Raw genomic sequence first — 21865 nt, forward strand, 5'->3', positions numbered from 1 at the left:
CGTCACGGTTATCTTTACTTGCACTGGTCTGGAATGCTTCTACCTGTCCACTGCCACAGGTAGAATGCCTATACTTGAAAATGAAATTCAAAAGAACCACTGCTCCTGCTCCCGTGCTTTCTGTGCTTCCGTTGATCAAAATAACTTCCCTTCCACTTGTTCCCGGGACTGCTAAGTAACCACCCTGTCTTACTCGAAACTCTCAGGGCTCCTACTATATTCTACTTGATGCTGGTGTTGAGTATCTGTCATCTCCCAGATAAGTTCCTCAGGGCAGGGGCTTTGTCCCACTCATCTGTATACAGCAGATAAACCATACCATTTCCAAACTTGAAATAAACTGTGGGGCAGAAACAGTATGTGGTGGATGGAGGTCAGATGATGCTCTGTCCCACTAGATTTTAACTCAGAAAATCATATTCAGAAGACTGGTGTCCAGGGCCTCGCTCCCCAGGGGGGAGAGCGGTGCACAGACCTCGGAGCTTGTCAGAAATGCAGCATCTCAGGCCCCACACAGGTCTACTGAATCAGAATCTGCATTTTCACCAGAACCCCATTAAAGGTGCACCTGAGAATCTGAGAAGCACCCTTTCAAGGCAGTGTTTCTCAAGTAATAGACTTTTTGTCCCAAGCAATAGACATTTTTAAAGTAAAAAAACAACTGAAAATAACATTATGTATCAGGTTGTCTACAGCTAATATTGTTTTGTGAAATTTTAATTTTGGGTATAAGGGTGTATGTATGTTTGTGAATCATTTTGCTACATTAAATGAGTTTCTTGCTGTTGGCTATGGTCTAAAAACTTTGAAAGCCACATGCCCAGGAGGAAACTCAGAAGAACTTAAGAGTTCCTGTGGTCAGGAGCTGGCCTCCACAAAACTTCCCTCTCATTTGCATCTGTCAGAGCTCTGGTAGCAGAAGGAAAGCTGGCCTCCCTAGCACAAACCCCAAATTCACTTTCTGGTGGTTAAAAAAGCTGAAAATGCTTAAAGGTCTAGAAAGTAAGAAATTAACACAAGGACAGAGACACAGGTTGGTTGCTGAACAGAACCACAGGCTTGCTCACTATCACAAAGCCATGCTTGGTGACAGACGCGAGGGGTGGAGCTCAGCTATTTATGAAAACAGTAGTATTTCATTATAATCACAGAGCTAGCCCAAGGGTAAAGTTCGTTCAGGAATTCAGGTTCCATATTTCATGGAACTCCCAGACCCACTCTTGAGGTGTTCCCAATTTCAATTATTTTCAACACAGGGAAAGAAGTCCATTGGCTGCGTTGTGATAAATTATCTCTTAACGGTCTAAAATTGACATCTTGTTGGGGCGCCTGGGTGGCTCAGTCCATTAAGCGTCCGACTTCAGCTCATGTCCTGATCTCGCGGTTTGTGAGTTTGAGACCCGCTCAGCCTCTGTGCTGATGGCTCAGACCTGGAGCCTGCTTCAGATTCTGTGTCTCCCTCTCTCTCTGCTCCTCCCCCGCCTGCACTCTGTCTCCTCTCTTTCAAAAATAAACACTAAAAAGGATTAAAATAAAATTAAATTAAATTGTCATCTTGCTTCTTTGCTTACAGAATGGCCATCTGCTTTGTTATGTGAAACTTCTAAGTTACAGAATTGCAAGACCAGCCCTCCCCCCTGCACCAAGAAGTCTGCAGGCACCAAACTTTTCATGATTAAAGACAGGAGGCTTCCTTCATTCCCTTTGTAGGCTCTGCAGGTGACAGATGAGCATGAACCATGTCACATAGAGGGAAATGCGCTTACTTTGCTGGTGTTACTTAACGTGCTAGACAAGGAGCTGTCCAGATCCAGACTGGCAGAATGTTCCTGTAGGCCTCTGGCTTTATTACCCTACAAAAAGAAAAGCAGTCAAGTTACGCTCCCTTAGGCTTTTGCAAAGGCATCAGCTAGAAGCAGCGTGGTCTAGCTAAGCATCTCAGGAAAAATGCATCTAGTGAGAAATGCTGCTGAGCACATATGTGCATTAAGATAACCAACACTGCTGTCTTTTTTTTTTTTCTTAACAACACATCAACCTAAATGTTCTTGAGCACCTCGTGGATTAGTCATTTGGCAGGGACGATGGGCAGGAAGAAGAGAGAATCTGTGAAGAAAAGCAAGCGCTAGAGCAAGCACACTCAACACCTCTCTCCCGAGTCACGAGCTGTCACAACCTGCCTGCTGTATGACAATCAGACAACATTCTACTTGGGGGGCTCCCAAAGGTGGCCACCTGGTTTTGTAAATGGATGTTTTTGAATTATCTCTAAGGATGCTGCAAAGTGCTCAGAAATATCTTCAAACAAAATAAAATTCAGTTTTCTTTCAAAAACAAGTATGACTTAAATGGATTGTGTCATGAAATTAAAAAAACGAAAACAGAAACAAAACTGTAAGATACTGCAAGCTCCAGAATGGTGTGAAATGTTGAAAGAAAATCAAACTCTGCTTTCTCAGGAGTGCCGTGAAAGGTTATCTGCACCCGTTGGGGTGGGGAACACAGCAGGTAATTTCTTAAGGAACTCCCACATTGGTGTATACATACACTTCGTTCTTCCTGTAGAGCTGCAGTCTGCAAACTTTTCTGTTTTAAAGAGCCACACAATAAATCTCTTATCTTAGACTTTGTGGCAACTACTCAACTCTGCACAAAAGCAAACTAAGGAAACAGGTAAATGAATGGATGTGGCTGGGTTCCAAAACTTTATTTACAAAAACAGGAGGTGGGTGGCGTTTGGCCCAAGAGCCACAGTTCACTGACCCACCACAGAGAGTTCCAGACACATACCAGCAGCAGCCGATGGTAAATGGTTTTCTAGGCTGTGCCTCGTGGCACTAGGGAGAACTGGACCCACACTTTACCGTACTCTGTGCCCTTCACAGAGGCCGGCCAATGAAGAACATCCTTTTGGGAAACAAAAAATACCATGGAGTATAAGAGAATTGGTTTTAACCTAAACCAAGTTAAAAAGTGTTGGTAACATTGCTGTAAGACGGAGAAGACATTAAAAAGCTTTTACCCTCCTAGATTTTATAGCAAACACTCATGGCACAAAAGCAAAGATTTAAGGGGCGCCTATCTGGCTCGGTGGGTAGAACATGTGACTTGATCTTGGGGTCAAGTTTGAGCCCCACGCTGGGTGTACAAATTACTTACTTACTAAATAAATAAACAAACAAACAAAATTTTATTTAAAAAGGCAAAGAACTGAATCTTATGTTCTCTTTAAAAGTGATTTTCACTTAAATTAGGAGAGATTATGGTACTTACCCGGGACAAAATACTTTCTAAAGACTCTGTTAAAGATCTCTTTGCTTTGTTTTTCAGCATATCCAGCCTCAGTCGAGCGGCACTAGGTGGTAACTCACTTCCAATATTCTCCGCTGCAATCTGTGATGTCTAAAAAGTGAAACCATGAAAAGTTAAGTAAGTCACTTACAGCTTCCTTCCTTCCTTCCTTCCTTCCTTCCTTCCTTCCTTCCTTCCTTAAGGAATGATAAGTCTCCAGGATGCATCTTTTTGCCCCCAGGCCATGATTCTGATCCTGTGCCCTCATCTGCTCCTCCACAGCATGGCTGCAGGTCCAGGAACTAGTTTGCCTCGAAGAGCTGCTCTGACCGCTCCAAATGAAAGGACGTAAGGTGCTTGGAAACCACTCAATTAACAAAGTTCGAGAGCTCAGGCTCTGCGGTCAGATCAGAGACGTGTCACTCACTAACTGGCCTTGTACAAGTTACTTTCTCTCTCCTAGCCTTCGTTTCTAGAATCCTCTGTCAACTCAGACCTACCTGAAGATCTAATCATAATGCTGTGTTGTGAGATTAAAACAGGTAAATCATATAAAGCATTGAGCAGAGTTTCTGGTACAAAGGTGGCCATTATTAGCCCTTCAAAGTACATTATAATTTATCTTTGGGGGCATCTCAGAGGTTGAAACAAAATAAATTTTATCAACTGAAGAATCCACTCCATCACCCTAAATTAATGCCCTCGTTGCTTTCTGTGGAGCTCCGTCTCCTCCACTTCTTCCTCTCTCCCTCCTAACTGTGTCTGTCACCCTTTCCCTCGGTGCCCAAGCTTGTCCTCCTAACTGACCACAAGATGAAGCTGACAACGTAATGGCATTTGGATGCCAACCGCTAAATGAGGTTTAATGTCACTCATTAACAAAGAGGTATATTAAAAAAAAAAAAAAAAAAACTACAAAAAACCTCTACATTAAATTGCTTCCTACCTCTATGGAGTCTTGCCTGATTGCTTTCTGCTAGACAATGATTTTTTTTTTTTTTTTTTAAGAAAACCACATGAACGAGCCCCTCCTCCAATACTCTAAACCCCGACCATTCTTTGTTGTTACACATTCAAAGCATGCAGCAAAGTGTACAGACTAATACAACAAATCCCACCCCCACCCCCAGCTCTGGCCAAGTGAACATGCAGGTGTCGAGAAGAGTGAGGAGCGCGGGCTCTGGAGCTCTGCCCAGGTGAGATGGTCCTCTGCCGCTTCCTAGCTCTGTGGCCTTGGACAGGTAATTACCCGCTGCCCCCTCGGGTCATCCACCTGCAGACTGAGGACACACAGGGAGCTCTCCTCACAGAGTGCTCACGAGCATTAGATGAATTAATGCACATGAGAGCACTCAGAACATGCCTGATACTCTGTAAATGTCAGCAATCCTGATTATTAGCTAGTGTTTTCTACGTCTAATAGAAAACATGACAGACATCTCTGAAGCCTCCTGGAGCCACTCTCCATTTTTCATCTGCACAAATAAGCCCTCTCCTGAGTCTGGTGTCCGTCAACTCATTTTTTATAACTTTATATATACATATGTATCCATAAAACATATACGATGGTTTACATATAGTGGAAGCTTTACATGAATGTATCATCCTGTACATACTCTTCCATAATGACCTTTTCTCTTTCAAAGCTGTTTTTGAGATTTATCCACGTTGACAAGTGTTCTTTGATTCACTCACTTTAGTCAGAGTGTAGCAGTTCACCGTATGACAACACAATGCGTTCATGTTCCTGTGGTTAAACAGATTCCCTTCTGTTTTTACAAAGGAGACTGAGCTTCTCTCTCTTGAACAGAGCTCCTTACCACTCAGGTGAAAGGTTTTGCAAGGGAAGTACTTAGAATATGACCTTGCTGGGTCTCTACGTCTGTGTGTCTTCACATGTACCAGATACTGTCCAATTTTTCTCCCCTAAATGGTACTAATTCATAGTCCCAGTACATGAGAGTTCACTTTTACATGGTATTGTGGGATTTTTTAATTTCTACCGACTTGGCGGATAGAGATGGTCTCTTAATTTGTTTTCCCCTGATTCCTATGTCATCAAGCATTTTTTTTATTTTATTCAGTTATTTGCTGGTCAAAGACTTCATGTCTTGTTTCAAACAATGAAATCCTAATTCACCTATGACTGCCACGTTTTTCATGAGGCATAAATGAGAAAGAAAGGTTCTGATAAGAGCTACCTTTTGGCTTTGTCTACTCATCAGCGTTTCACTTCCGTAAGAATTAGAATGTGCATTAAAAGAATGACAACCAGCTTAGGACTTCCCTCAGGGGAGACCATCACTTATCTTTGTGTTTTCACAGGGTATACTCAGCACGCTCTGGACACTTCATGCTTGCTCGCCGAAGAATGAGTGAATGAGCAGTGAGCACCAGGCAGGCCCATGGGAAACACGTGCCTGAGGGAACAGACCCCCTCACCCAATAGTGACTAAGTGCCCCCCAAACATGAGGCACCACGGGCAGGTGCCTGACTCACTACAGCTGGTCCTGTGCGATCATTTACCAAGAAGGAGCCTGTCCACACTTGAGGCAGCCTCCAGTGCAAAGGGAGGGAGCCACACAGGACCCTCAGGGGCCTGTCCTGGACTCACCGCCGGTCCTCTCACACGGCCCAACCCACGACAGATGGGCGAGCTCTGTGCACGAGAGTCTGGAGCCAAGTTTTAAAATTCTGTGGCTACACTAAGTTCTCAGGTCAGAACCCACCAACCTGTGGCGCCACAACGTACCTACTAGCGGCCTTATTCATCACAACTAGCACCTAGAAGGGGCTTGAGCGTCCGTCAAAAGGAGGATGGACAAAAGCTGTCGTGTTGGCACAAGGAAGGAAAGGGAAGCGCTGACGCACACAACAACGTGGATGACGAGCAGGGACATCAGGGGAAGTGGAAGAAGCCAGAAACAATAAAGCACGTACTGTATGATTCCATCCATTAAAGTCCTACAACAGGCAAAATTAGTCTATGGTAAAAATAATCAAAACCATGGTTGTCTGCAGGGAGGAGTAGTGAGGACTAGAAAAGAGGTCCGGGGGTACATTCTGCCATCCACCTTGATGGGAGTCTGGGCCACCTCAATGTATGAAGACCTCAAAACTCCACAAATGGTACACTCAAGATCTGTGCAACTTACAAGATCTAAATCTCCAACAACTTGTGAACAAATACTGAGTACAGTTAAAAATGTAGCTACGGGCTAAGGTATTTGGGAATAAAGAGTACTAATATCAGAAATTTACTTTAAAAGTCATCAAAAACAAGGTGATATAATAGATAGACACACGGGAAAGTAAATATTACAAAATGCTACAAACGGTATAATCTGGATGGTGGGTATGTGAATGTTCACTGTTTCTTTCAACTTTCCTGCATGTCTGAAATCTTTCAAAATAAAATGTCAGAAAAAAACTCTACTGGAAAACGGACCCGGGCAAATCAGTGAGTACTTATAGAACATTTAACTTTGTTAGGTAAGCTCCTAAAAAGCATGATGATGATGATAATGTCCTTGGACCTCAGACACAATGGCTCCGCCATTCCCTAACACGCTGCTTGACTTCTGTTCCCACGTCCCCATCCCTAACAACGGTATTAGACCACCCGCCTCAAAAGAGCTGAAGAAGAAATGGAATCATTCATGCAAAAAATTAGAACCTTGTCTGGTACATGGCAAACATTCACTAAGTGTCAGATGAGTGAATACTGTAAGTTCTTTGCACCAGCTCTATATATATAAGCGGAAATAATATGTTCATCGACTAAAATGCAATACCTTCTAACTTTATTACTTTACAGGTCTTTGCCCAAACTGATTCTACTTTTTCCATAAGAACAAAATTTCATTCAGTTTGTTTTCTATTTTATGGAACCGACTCCTCTAGCAGCTCTCCAACACTATCACTTTAGTCACTGAAAAGCACAAACAGATCACTGGCTCTAACAAAGTGCAGCCTTGAGCCTGTGCTCAGTGTCTCTCTCTGTCCACTTTTGAAGACCGGTGGTCAGAGAAGTTCATTGTCAAAGCCATGGTTCTACTCCTCTCTAGGTCAAGTCATGACATGTTTTCAAAGGGTGTGGGGATTTTTAGGTGCAACAAGAATGTAATGAAATCCATGTAGTTAAAGTACTCCGTAGCATAAAGAGACCAGGAATGTCCTGGTAAATCTCAGAGCTTCATCTGATTCATCTAAAAGCAGCTGCTGTTCTGAAAAGCCTGATCCTCAGAGCCCAAGAGGGTGTCCGGTCTGGGGGAGACCCAACCACAACTGGGAATCAGGGCAACATCTTTACAGGCACAGATGTGAGGGCATGGGATAACAGAATGTTCAGAATCCTCTACACAAAGTGCTGACAGTTCTGCTTTTTATATTAAATTCTCTGATGTTTCCAAATGGAAATAAAATTAATTACATGTCTCCTCTGCACTCAACTATGCCCAAATCAAAAAGACACTACTCTGTTCCCTAAATATGAGTCTGTACTTAGGTCAAAACTTTCCATCCACCATAAATGCATCATTCCCCTCTAGCAGTTATAAATTATTTCAAAATTATCAATTTCCTGTTGGAACAAGCTAGGGAAAAACTATTAATGGCACCAAAAAAAAAAAAAAAAAAAAAAAAAAGGAATGAAAGCGAGACGAGAAATAGGTTGAAAAAAAGTACAGAATTAACTGTGAGCTTAGGCTGGGTGCCCACCCGAGTGAACCGGAGGGGCACAGAACTCCCAAGACTTCCCATCTTGGGAAGGGAGGAGTGTCAACACACGAAGGCCAGACACACACGCACAGTGCACTGGTGTCGGGGTCCCTGCCAAGAGATGCTACAGTCGGCAGAGGAGATTAAAAACAATGTCAGACACTGTACGTAAGCCCTGTGAGCTGAGGAAAGGTACCTGATTGCCAGAGCCAACTGGAAGGTAGAAATCTGGGGACAGCTGCCATGTGTGGGTCCGCGTGAAACTGCATCACAGTTAGGGTGCCACAAAGGCAGGGGTGTCATAGGGAAGAGGGCAAGGGAGGGGGCAGGCCACTGAGCCTTAAAGCGCCTTTCGGACGTGTCGGTTAAGTGTTTGTTTTTTTTAAAAAGCAATATACTTTTGGGAAATGAAGGATGTTTTGAACATCCTTCAGTGATTTTTCTCTAGATTTTCTGGCTCACAAGGGACTTTAATACAAAATGCACATCTGAAGCTATAACAGTTATCAGGAATTGACTTACATAGAGTCCAAAAGACATAGGAAAATGGTCTGGGGCACCATGTGTACGGAATCCCAGACTTGGAGCGCTTCAAAGACAGAGACCTGCAGGAAGCCCCAGCTTCTGACCCAGCACCCCGAGACAGAAAAGCTAAACGATGCTTGTGGCCAGGAGAGGAAGGCAGGCAGATTCTGGACCTCCCTCAGATGAAATGGAATCAATGCAAGTTCTAGATCTGAAGAGCACACACGCCAGGGTCTCTAACGTCATAACCTAATTTGTCAGAAGTGTTCTCCCTGCATTCACGTAGCATTTATGTCACAAAGACCCTCCAGGGACTTTACAGGATTCTGAAGGCGACCCTGCAACGTCATTCCCATTTTGCCAGGGAGAAAGGGGAGGTGACAGAGACTGGCTCCCTCCCTGCAGGTCAAGTAGCCTGTTGTAGCAGTACCTACTCTTAAATTTCATCCCGGAAGCTCTACACCAGCCCTCCTGTGGAGGCGCCTGCCCCACTCCCACCACGAAGCCGACACCTCCTCTAAGCACGGTCTCAGTATTCCCAAATTTCCCTCATATGTGCAAGAAATAAAAATAAGATACAGGGAGAAAAAAAGTTTCAGAACGTGAGAAAAAACCTCAAGATTTTGTTTTACACAGCATCCTGGTAAAATTAAAAGAAGAGGAAAAAAAAAAAGCCATACCTGCTTTATCTCCCCAACATGGGTGTGAACTTTTTGTTTCTCTTCATATAAACACCTCAGGAAAGAAATAATCAATTCATTCTCTCGCTGCTCATTCCTTGGTCGCAATTTCTTAAAAAAAAAAAACAAACAATATATCACATTTATTTTTAACTGTTAACAAAACTGCTAAACCATGCCTTTGAAAATAGAAACAGCTTCCTCCCATCCATCAATGGATGCTTTTACCCAATCATCTCACCAGGGGGCACCAATGATCCTAAGCTAGACAGGGAGACACTTCCTAAAAAGAACAATGGAGCCAGTGAGCCCGATTCACTTTTGACCTCTGATGTCCTCATACCGAAAATAATTATTTCACATCGGACAGAGGCACAGTGGAAATATTTAAGAAATAAATAGTCTTGAAAACAAGAAAAGAGTAAAAACTGTGTAAACATCCAGAGGTCGGAGCCATAAGGGCTACATGTTCATAAACTTTCATGGTTAGGGAACTGGAAAGGAAAACAGCAACTGTATCCAGGGTCATGGTTCCATATGCATCAAATGTGATGTTCACCGTGAATCACTTCTTGCAAGCCCAACAAGGTGTGAACTTGTACACAGTATTTCATGGCATGGATTTCTTTTTCCCCTTTCTTTTTTAAGAACGTTCTCCCTACACCTTTAATTCTTCATATAGGTAGTAGCAAAGCATATCGGACTAGAAATCAGGATATGCAGGTTCTAGGTACTGCCTAGAAGTGTGACCACAGGCAAGTGATTAGCTTCCTCATCTGTTCAAATGAAGATTATGCACAAAATAAACTCCAAGGTCCCAAATTCTCTGGATCTGAGATATCTGTGTTCAGTTTTTAAAGACCATCTAATTTAGTGTATTTGTTTCTCTGAATATGAAGAAAAACCTGACTTACTCTGAAGACACACAAAGCATCTAGTCTATAAACCTTGAAAATATGTATTTTTCATAACGACGATTATCCATTTTCCCGCTCCTCCTCTCTCCCTCCATCCCAAACTTCTAGCCTGCCCTTCAAAACAAAGTTGGGGTGTAATACATGAATCAAACATACAAGCATCCAGTCTGGGTCAGCTACACTCTTGGCAAACTCCTCCCCAATTTAACCGAGAAACAATGTTTTTACCCTTTGTGCCATAGCTTTTAGAAGCAAAGGTAACACTAACCCAGACCTTCTGGTACTCCCTCTTAAGAAAAAGATCATTTAAAATGATAAGTTGTTCCTGTAACTCAAGGAAAAGATAGCAAATGATTAGAAGGGGTTGTTTTCACTGAGGACTTCCTGTTCTTTCAAATTTCAGATTTAAGGATTAAATACCTTGGAAGCTAGAACAGATGCTCTCAATCTCAATTCCAAGTCATGAACCTTCATGTTATGAAGTTGTACATGTTTTACGAATCAACTGGATTTCTCCAAAGAAAGTTCCATCAGATCTTCACCACAGGAAAGGCACGGTCAAGCACCACAATCCCAACTTTATACCCCAAGAAGATGACCCATGGTCCATAAGCCCAGGACGCAAGAGGAACTCATTGATTGCCAGTGGGAAGGCAAAATGATACAGCCACTCTGCGAACCAGTTCGACAGCTTCCCATAAAAAACTAAGCATGTTCTTACCATGCAATCCAGCAAATCACACTGCTTAGTATTTACCCAAACGAGATGAAAATTTATGCCCACACTAAAACCTGCACACCAATGTTTATAGCAGCTTTATTTATTACTGCCGAAACTTACAAGCAACCCAGATGTCCTTCAACAGTGAATAAACAAAGTGTGATACATCCATAAAATGGAACACTATTCAGCACTAAAATAAAAAGAGCTATGGAGCCATGAAAAAACACGGAGGAACTTTAAATGCATGTTGTTACGTGAAAGCCAATCTCCAGCACACCGTATAACTACAACTGGATGACATTCTGGGTAAGGCAAAACCATGGAGGCAGCCAAAGATCAGTGGATGCCTGGGGACTGGAGGGGGGGCAGGAATGAACCGATGGAGCAGAGGATTTCTAGGGTGGTGAAAAACAATTCTGTATAACCCTATAATGATGGATACATGCTATTATACATTTGTTAGAATGCACAGAACGTAACAACACTAAAAGTTAACCGTCATGTCAACTAAGGACTTCAGTTAATAATAATGTATCCATATGGACCAATCAGTATTAACAAATGTACCACACTAGGACAAGATATTAACAACAGGGAAAACTGGCCTGGGGGTAGGGCTGGGGTGTGAGGGGTCATATGGGAACTCAATATTTTCTACCCACTTCTTCTATAAAACTAAAACTGCTGCAACAAAATAATAATAATAATAATAAATAATAATAATAATAATAAAGTCTTATTTTTTTTTTTAGAAAAAGTCCACGAAAGAGGAGCAGACAGGAATTATGAGAAGCCTCTGAACAGACAGCCAAGAAGTAGAACCATTTCTTCTTCCATATCTTTGGTTAAATATTTGAAGCTGTTCTCAACAAGAAAAAGTGTATTTTTCTTAGAGAAATTCTGTGCAATAGCTTATATCAAAAGTATCAATAAAGGCTTAAAAATGAGTAAGAAGGAAACTTTTTTCCCTCAAAATACACAAGAATTTGTTCAAAGGGACAGAACATGAGACAGCTGAGCACAATGTACAAACACAGTCACTGCCCATTAAAAACTGAAACCAAGGACCGGAGACTGCGTCCCGGGGCTCGTTAACCACCACAGAGGGAAGCCACTGTTCACGATGCCCTACAAGGTCAAGAAATAAGTCCTTCCTTAAAATAATTGAAACATGATCATGGGCTACTCTTCTACTGAGTGAAAATGATTAGCAAGGTGCCTGCTCCTTAATACCTCTCATGTGACTTCACCACCCTCCACCGTGGCAAATCATTACTTTCCACAGGTGATTTAATTTTACCAAACTTCATTAGTCAGAGAGACAAGCCTGAGGAAAATGACGGGGACTTGAGCCGGATGACATCACTTTGTCCTCAGAAGTGAGGACAGTAGGTACCTGGGGACAATACTCAGGGGGGATTCTGAGGGGCTGGAAACGCTCTATGTCTTCATCCTGGTGCCGGCTGCACAGGTGTATTCATCGTAGCACAAGTCACTGAAGTACACACACCACCGATTTGTGTTTTTCTACAGTTATATTTCATTAAATACAAAACAACTGACTGTCAAAAATAACCAAGCCAATTCTGCTACATGCTTCTTGACCTTATTTCTACGAGAGGGCCTATGAACTGGTGGTAAAAGTCACTGAATTTCCAACACTCACTAATGAACACCACGATGCTGAGAAAGTCTGTGGTCTTCTGAGGGTACTCCTTAAAATGGTAGTGCTCACTTGGGACGCTACATTCTGACATCTTTTCATAAAGTTATAATCAAATCTTAAATGAAATCATTTTAAAGCCGTGGAAAATCCAAAGAAGTTGATATTCTTTACAAAGTGAGAAAAAGTTCTTCCATTCCTCTTTAAAACTTGTGAAAAATCATGTTCTTTAATCCATTACTGACATCTCTGAGTAGGAACCTACTCGACTTACCTACTCAGCATTAACTCGGCCACTCCCTGAAATACACTCACTCAGATGAGAAGACTTGGGCTTTTGAGGCACTTCCCTTCCTTGCCCTACGTCGTCTTGAAAGCCCTCTGGGGGACTGCCTGATCCGGCTCACTCAGCCAGCAGCAGGGCAGCATGGGAAGACGGCAAGACCCCATGGGCCCCCCCGCCCCCAGCTCAGGAAGATATGCGGGAAAATTATACGACCTGTTTCATGAGCTCATAAATTAAAAAGTGGCTCTCCGTGTCATGAGTCTTCTTACAAAGGGTTAACGGGCCAGCACACTCAGGGGGCACAAAGCTCTCTCAGCGCGCTCATGGTCAGCTCCCTGCAGCAGCGACCATCTCCTGCATCACGGCCATCACTGACGGCTTGCTCTTCATGTCCTGTGTGCTCTGCACTTCTTTCTTTGCATTAAGCATTTATTTACAAAAACACTGATTATGTATGCTTTAACAACTACATAATCATGTGCCACTAATTTCAATCGTAATTCCACTTGTCTTACGAAAATTTGCCCTTGGAGAATTCTTCAGAAACAAAATTACCCTCCAGGAAAGACGGTACAAAGGAACGTATTAACCATACGATCCTGACATTGAAAAGCCACCTTTTTTGTTATGATCGTTCTGAAATGTACGATTTTCAAACACATTAGCCGGCACTGCTACCTAAAAAGAAATCAATGACTTGGTTTATAAAATGTCATTTCAGAATCAAGAATGGTCATTGGAAATAATTCAATGAAACCTTCAGGCCATAGGAGGAAGAGATCCATGTCAAATTTGTATCATTCAAGGAAAAGCCACACTTATGACGATGGAGGACATAGTAAGAGCTGGCTTTTCACAACAGTGACCTTCCTTTGGTCTTTAAGCTAATCAACTTACAGAGCCTTCTAGAACAACACATGGGGGCCCCAAGATATTAATTACAGGCATTTTTAAAAATAAATAAACCTTGTCTCCACTCGTCTCTAAAATCTCTTTTCTGTATGTACTGGGTGTCTAAAAACTGACACGGGCCAAAGAGAATCTCAGAATCACATCCATTAGGAATTTCTCATTGCTGGACAATATTTTATTACCTATGCTGGTTAATCGCACTGTTTTTGGTCAGATGAATCAGCACAGGTAATAAAGTGCTACATGGTGCTGTCTAAATAACAAATAAAACTCACATTGGGGGAGGAATGTGCATCTTCTAAGCTTGCTGCAAAGACATTCCCTGAAGTGGCTTTGATAGCACCAGACCAGCAAGCGGATGGACCAACACCAGAGGAAAAGGCCTGGCTTCCACTGTAAATGCATTAACAATCGGAAGCAAACTGTCCATTATGAATTCCAAGTACAAATCACACTAAGTTTTTCTGAGTACTGTGTACTCAGAACTCTAAAGACCCTTTACGTAAAAACAAGGGGGCACCTGGGTGGCTTAGTCAGTTAAGCGTCAGACTTCAGCTCAGGTCATGATTTCACGGTGCAGAAGTTCAAGCCCCACGTCAGGCTCTGCACTGACATAGCAGATCCTCTGTCCCTCTCTCCCTCCCCCACCCCCCATTCAGTTTCTCTCTCAAAAACAAACATTTAAAAAAAAAATGGCATGTCTCAAGTCGATTCAAAAGAAAACAAAATTTAAAGGCAAGTGGAAATTGTGAAAATTACATTCTAAGCTATTTATGAAAGTAAATAACCTTCTCGTACTTTCCTTCTACAAACACGTGCCAATCCTACCACGGGAGAACAAGGGTGATGAAGAGAATTCTAATGGGATTAAAGAGAAAAAGACAGTCTTCTAACTCTTCACTCTGACAGAAAACAGATCATGGGCCTGGTGGGTGGAGTCCTGCAGCCAGTGTGGAGACAGACAGAACCTGGAACCCAGAGCTACGGGCCTTCTGGATTGGTTTACTGACTGCTCTGCAAGGCCCTTTCACTCTGCTCCCCACACAAAAATATTTATCCTTTGTTCTGATGTGCCTTCCTCCCTACAAAAGTGCCAGGAAACCATTGAAAATGCCCCTCAGCTAAAGCAGACAGGAAATTTTTGATGAGCTCATTAAAGATTCAGAACGAACACACTACGGGCATGCCAGCACACACAGCACGGTTTCCCGGAGAGACGCCGCATCTACGCGCAAGGACAAGAGCAAGTTTCCAGGTTTAACAGAAAACTGACGAGCTGGCTTTTTTTGCATTTTTTTTTTTTTACAGTTAGGTTTGATATATAGCTCTAAGGAGATAACATCATCTAAATTTGTGTCCAACACTGAGTAAGAGGGGAGGAACGGTTAATGACCAAGTTCACGTACAAAATACTGTCTCTGCCGACTCCCACACTTCGGGGCTGAAACCCCGAGCAGGAAGGGGCTGGCAGGAGTTTCCTGTAGAGCAGAGAAACTCTTGTAGAGCTTGGGGACCAAAGTCCAGGTCTTCTGTCTCCTGGGCTGAGGCTCTTTCCACTCTAGAATTTCCTTTCTTTATTCTAAAATATTTTTAAGGGAGTCCTCTTTCTGGGTTAGTTGCATTCACTGTGGAAACCAAGACCTGGTGTCAGTCTGCCATCTGACCTGCCCCCACCCCCCTCCCTAGCTCCCACCCCATCCCCCACCTCTGAGTGGGGCTTAACTTTAAAGCAAGAGGAACTCAGGGCCACTTCCTCAGAGCTGTGACAGCTCTGGTTTGCGATTTTTCATAAGTAACATCTCTCAGGTAAGCTGCTTAACCTTTTCCTTCAGTCTAGAAATGAAAAACTGGTACTTTACCTGAACCTCCTCAAAAATAGTTGCTTGCTCCTGATTAGTCAACGTCGTCAGGTGTTTCTGGAGTTCTAGTTTGGTTTTGGAAGAATTCATTCCTATTAAGAAGAGATACAAGAAAACACTCTAAGTACAAGTTCTAAGGCAGAGTAAAACTTCCATACTCGAGCTCTTTATGTTCTGACCCACCTACTTCAAGCTTTTGACATTTTACAGACATTCTACTTGGTAACAATGTTAATGACGCTGATGGGACAACAGACATTTTTTAGCTGAGCCCTCATGTGCCAGGCACTGTCGTAAACATTAGGCCCGTATTATGTAACACTGGAACAATCCGTGAAGAGGACTTAGTTATCCCCACTGTACAGTTAAGAAAACCGAGACCCAGAGGCTTATGTGATTTCCCAAGACCACCACGTTGGATTCTACCTTGCATCTGTGTGGTTCCAAATTACTTTTTTCTCCACCAGACCATGTTAACACACCTCACACAATCAGAACCTTGTCCTCAGAAAATAAATTCTTGTGAGTAATTATACATAAACCCTGATGATTCTTCTCAAGGGAAAACAACTACGGTCCGTGTGAAACATTTTCCTCTTCCTTGGTAGACTCCTTCCCAATAAAATGGATTATTCATGTGGCTAACAATTTTCATTTTATCACCACTGCCTTAGTAACAGTTGTAAGGCCATCAGATGACCATCACAGAGGATTAGGAGGAAAAGTGACAAAGTCACAATTTCAGTGCCAGTGAGAATCTGATACTTCACAAAGTGCTTTCTCCACACATACATGGCTTAGAGTCTATTTTGCCTTTTCTTGGTGCCAGAGATCAATGTCACACATGCTGAGAAGATCTGGAAACAGGCTGACCTAACCACCGTGGAAGAACTGCCGCCCGTTACTTTGATTCCAAGGGCAGCCCTCGCCTCACCCACCTGCTGCAACTCTCTCCCCTCCTCCTGAGGCTGGGCACCCGGCAGGTGCCCGGCCAAGGCCACGCACTCCGGAGAACACTGTGAATGCATCTACACAGCTAAGGATGGCTGGGAGAGGACACCTCTGAAACGTCAGAAATCAAGCTTCTGTTTTAAGAGGCATCTGCTGAGGTCTAGAGGAGCTAGGCGACTTGTCAAAAGTCAGGAGGCCAATTAGTAGCTGCCCTCCCTCCCCCCCCGACTGCAGCTGGACACAGAACCCCTCCCCCCCCACCACTCCCCCTCCCCCACCGCCTCCCTGCTAACAGCTCTGGTGGAAGCTGTTCCTCAAACTGCAGCGGCTCTCTCAGCTTCCAGGATGTCCTTCCTCCCAGCAACACCACCCCCCCTTTTTCTGCCAAGAAAACAGTCTAAAAATAAAAGCCAAGGTTTCTTAAGTGATTGCCATGCCACTATGCTCAACATTACATGTATCACCTTCCTCAAAATACTCCCTGAAGTGGGTACCATGTTTAGTAATCTCAATGCATAAATGAAGAAACTGAGGCACAGGAAAGTCCAGTATTTTGCCCTGGGCCATCAGCTAGGTCGGGGACAGAGTTAGAGTCTGAACCATGTTTTTTGCCTCCACGAGCAACTCTTCAAACTCTCCACTGCCTCCCTTTGCCCAAAGAGTCAAGTCGCTTGACACACAAGTAGCTTCGATACCAAAGTGAATTCAGAGGAAGGTGAGAGTATAGAAAAGACAGATGGGTTTCGTCAGGGCACAATTCAGGTGTTCTTCCGGCAAGCTGAAAACACAGAGATGCTTTTACTGTGCTGTAACTACTTAAATGTTCAATCAAAACGGTATTTAAACTTAGGAGTAAAATAAGCAGTCATCACTAACCAAAAGCCCTCCCTGCAGGCCTTGGACACAATGTAAGCATCCTATTTTGGAAAAACGTGGCTTGTCCGATGAGACACTCACACGCAGAGGGAACCCCTGGGCTCCACGAAGAATTCAACTAATTATATGAGAGACTAAGTCCACACTTCTAACAACTGGGCAGCAACACAGACTATTCACATTCGGCAGGTATGAAGAGATGCCTTAACAAGTTTTATCCTTGCCTCCAGGATGCCTCAGTGCATGCCCCACATCAAACCAGAGGTGAGGTTTCTCACACACGCAGGCCGCAGTGCCTGGCTGTCTACCCCATGTTCACAGCACACTTTCCACAGGGCTTCTCAACACCTTGCGCTGCCCCGGGTGGTTCCAGCAGCACGAACGTGGCACCCTCGACACGATGCTACAAGGCTTTACCGGGGAAAAGGGACACGAGGAACAACACAGAAACAGGGAACCAGAGTCCAGGGCATTCGAAAGCTACGATCCCCCCCGCCTGGTTGTTAGTGAGGCCACCTTCACACTGCTGACGCAGAAAAGGCTCTTATTAAGGGAGGTCTGATGAATGACTTTGCTTTGCCAGAGGCAAACCTGGACAGCAAAGGAAAACCTCAGTTCAACCTTTTTTCCTTTTCGGTGAACATACAATTCAGTCTAGCAATTCCCAAAACGCTCCGCTCAACTTTAAAATGCACAAAATGCTAGATCCGCACCACTAGGACTTGTGCGGACTTCCAACCCAGACCCACTTACACGACGTGAGCGGCGCGTCCGCCGTGGTTGGTGTGCACAGCGTACGTATTCTTGTCGAAATCCCGGGGCACAGACTGACGATTTCAACCGATCAAGAAAGCAGCCTTTTAAGTCCTTCTTCTTGTGGCCACGTCACTGGTCCGTGAACAGAGTGCTCGGCCAGAGCCTGACTTCCTATGAGAACTACTCTTACGGGAACCTACAAGGAGCTTTAATAAACCGCTTCATTCTACTTATTAGGAACACAATATAGCAAAAAGCACGGGCTTCCAAGTGTTCCTAAAAGCATCTCCCGCCTAAGGATGCCTGTAACACTGTGTCATCTATACTTAAGAAATGCTTCCCATCAGGGTGGGCACTACACAGCCTCCCAGCCTTCTACCTGTGCTACTGAGGATGTTTTTACATGAGGAGAGCCCTCTGCTTTGCTTGGATTTTATCAGGTAAAAAAGACGAATTAAATAATAATTCCAACACTACAGCAGCAAAATCCCCACCTTGACGGAACTTTTCAGCTCTCACTTTCTGAAAGCTAGGCCAGACCACAGAAAGATTTATCAGGTGGAACTCTGGAATCCTTCCAGCTCCTGCAGATCTCGGTCTGCTTTATCTTCAGGGCCAGAGTCCTTGTTGGCTTCTTAATAAGCTCTCAAGGGACATTTCTGTCATCGTTTACCTTATCTTGACAACCACTAAGGGAAGGGCTAGGGATCCTTTCAGATGAGATCTCTAGGTAAAGCAGAACTTTTCTCATTTCCAGCTCTATTTTGCATAATGTCAGCAAACAGTAGCAACTAGGAAAGCACAGTTGAAAATATTAATCATTTTGATTTATTTTAAAGAGCACTATAATGTCTGTAAACGAATCTTTGAAACTTAAGATGATAACTGTCAATCCATCTCACTTAAAAAGGGAAGTCAAGGGGCGCCTGGGTGGCGCAGTCGGTTAAGCGTCCGACTTCAGCCAGGTCACGATCTCGCGGTCCGTGAGTTCGAGCCCCGCATCAGGCTCTGGGCTGATGGCTCGGAGCCTGGAGCCTGTTTCCGATTCTGTGTCTCCCTCTCTCTCTGCCCCTCCCCCATTCATGCTCTGTCTCTCTCTGTCCCAAAAATAAATAAAAACGTTGAAAAAAAAAATTAAAAAGGGAAGTCAAATACCACTTCACACCCACTGGATGGTTATCCTAAAGAAAGTAACACGCGTGGGCAAGGATGTGCAGAAACTGGAACCCTGTGCACTACTAATGGGAGTGCACGATGGTGCAGCCACTGTGGAAAATATAACAGTGGTTCCTCAAAAAATTAAATGTGTAATTACCATATGATCCAGCAATTCCACATATGGGTATACTCCCAAAAGAATTGAAAGCAGGAACATGAACAGATACTTGCACACCAACTTGAGAGCAACATCACTCACAACAGCCAAAAGGTGAAAACAACTCAAACGTCTATGGACAGATGAATAGATAAATGTGGTATAAACACAAAATGTATTACTAGTCAGCCTTAAAATGATATAAAATCCTGACACACGCTGCAACGTGAATAAACCTAGGAGACGTTATGCTAAGTAAGCCAGTCGCCAAAGGAAGCATGAGTCCACTTAGATGACGCACTAGGACCATCACATTCACAGAGACAGAATTAGAGTGGTGGTGGCCAGGGACCAGGGGAGGGGCAGAGGGAGTTACACTTCAGTTAATTCTCCACTTGGAAAGATTACAAAGCTCCAGACACCGAAGTCGGCAATGACCACATAACAACGTGGATCTACTCAATGCCACTGAACTGTACACTTTAAAAAGGCTAAAATGGTCAGTTTTATATCACATGTACTTTCACCACAATTATGCAAAAAGGGAAATGAAATCCAAATAGCAATTGTGTTCTTCTCTACACAAGTAACGCTTATTAGGAGTATTCTAGGGGCGCCTGGGTGGCTCAGTCGGTTGAGTGTCTGATGCTTGATTTCGGCTCAGGTCATGATCCCAGCGTTGTGGGATCAAGCCCCGCGTCAGGCTCTGCGCTGAGTGTGGAGCCTGCTTGGGATTCTCTCTCTCCCCCCCTCTGCCCCTTTTCCCCGGATCATGCTCTCTCTTAAAAATAAAAATAAAACAAAGAAGTATTCTAGAGACATAGGAAATTATCACATCTGTTTTGATGCTTACAAAAACATAGGCCGTTTAAATCCTGTGACTCCCCTCAGAATCGCACACAAAGTTTTAGAAATCCTCCTATAAATGGAAAAAAAATGCAAAAGCAAGGACAGAGGGGAAATGAACCACTTCAATGGCAGGTTCCCTCAGAGGATCATCATCACAGGCTTACCTTGTTCTCTGCCCCTGGCCTCCCCCTCACCGCAGGCCCAGAAATGGAGCATCTCTCTTCCCACCTAAGGAAGATTCCCTCTCTCGTTCAGGAAGGGTCTCATCTGTTCCACTCTGACCCACCTGGCCCTTGTGGCTCTGGATGTGCTGAAACCTCCCCAGCTGCACAAAGCTGGGTCAGCTAGCTCTCCCCCCTACACCCCCCCCTCCCCGCCCCCGGCACAGTCTTCTCCTGGGGTGCAGCTGAGGGGCAGGCAACAGGGAGGGCTTTCCCTCGCAGGAGGACTCCTGGACTCACACACTAGTTTACCCCTACACTTCACTCATTCTTGATTTACTTCCCCCTAAAATGTGCATATGACCAATCCCCTTTCCTCCCACAATGCGCTAAAGATCAAATTGGTAACAGTGCAAGTTACAGCACCTCGCACAGTGCCTGGCACACCTTAAATGCTCAACAAATATCAGCTGCAAATGGTAACATTTACCACAGTTTCTCCTGACACCAAATTTCTAGAAACTATCGTCCACACTCAGTCCTTTTTACTCTTTCCCTTCAGCTCAGCTGCAACCCTCCTTCTGCCCCCTTCACTCCATGAAAACTGTTCTGGCAGAGGTTACTGATGACCTTGTAATTGAAACACTCGGTGGAAATTCTTCAGCTCATATCTTAACTAGATCTCTTCATAGCAGCCAATAGGGCTGATCACGCACAACCTTGATAAATGCCATGCAGCCGGTAGGCAGCTTCTGGCTCTCTACTCAGCCCCTTAGAGGGGCGATGGTAGACAGGGGCGTGGATGTTTATCTTCAAATCCTGAGCACCTAGCACAGTACAGAAGACACCCTCAGCATACTGACAGTTCACCTGTAATCCCTGTAACTAACATGAGCCTCAGGCAGAACCTTTCAAGGAATGCAGATTGCCTAAGGTTTTCCTGGGACCTTTAAGTCCCGAAATGTTAAGGCTTGAAGGGGGCCCCTACTCACCCTCTATCCGCTCACACAGCTTGTGCAGGCCCTGCAAGGGGCAGCCCTCACACAGCTGGGCAGGTGTTTTAGCCGTCTGCTGCACCGCAGCCACAGTGAAAGCCTGCTTCAGGGTCATCATAATCTCATCAACCTGATCAGAGAGAAGATAACAAAAAGCCCATTTAAGATGAGTGGAGCTGGGGCCCCTGGGTGGCACAGTCGGTTGAGCGTCGGACTTTGGCTCAGGTCATGATCTCACAGTTTGTAGGTTCAAGCCCCACATCAGGCTCTGCGCTGACAACCTGGAGCCTGCTACAGATTTTGTCTCTCCCTCTGCCCCTCCCCTGTTCACGCTCTCTCTCAAAAATAAACAACAACAACAAAAAGATGAGTGGGGCTGAGGGGT

The 21865-nt window shown here is 44.1% G+C and overlaps 1 protein-coding gene across 5 annotated transcripts in view; it reads right to left on the bottom strand.

Annotated features, from left to right (window-relative positions):
• TBC1D1 (TBC1 domain family member 1) overlaps window positions 1-21865 on the bottom strand; it is a 225515-nt gene that overhangs the window by 89896 nt on the left and 113754 nt on the right. For all 5 annotated transcript variants that reach the window (XM_047855658.1, XM_047855657.1, XM_047855656.1 and 2 more), the window contains 5 exons: window positions 21478-21610; window positions 15578-15669; window positions 9217-9327; window positions 3274-3402; window positions 1767-1853 (listed from right to left, as the gene is read on the bottom strand). In XM_047855658.1, coding sequence (XP_047711614.1) covers window positions 1767-1853; window positions 3274-3402; window positions 9217-9327; window positions 15578-15669; window positions 21478-21610 — 552 coding nt within the window. The remainder of the gene's footprint in view (window positions 1-1766; window positions 1854-3273; window positions 3403-9216; window positions 9328-15577; window positions 15670-21477; window positions 21611-21865) is intronic.

The sequence above is a fragment of the Prionailurus viverrinus genome, chromosome B1, assembly GCF_022837055.1.
Source record: "Prionailurus viverrinus isolate Anna chromosome B1, UM_Priviv_1.0, whole genome shotgun sequence".
Lineage (NCBI taxonomy): Eukaryota > Metazoa > Chordata > Mammalia > Carnivora > Felidae > Prionailurus > Prionailurus viverrinus.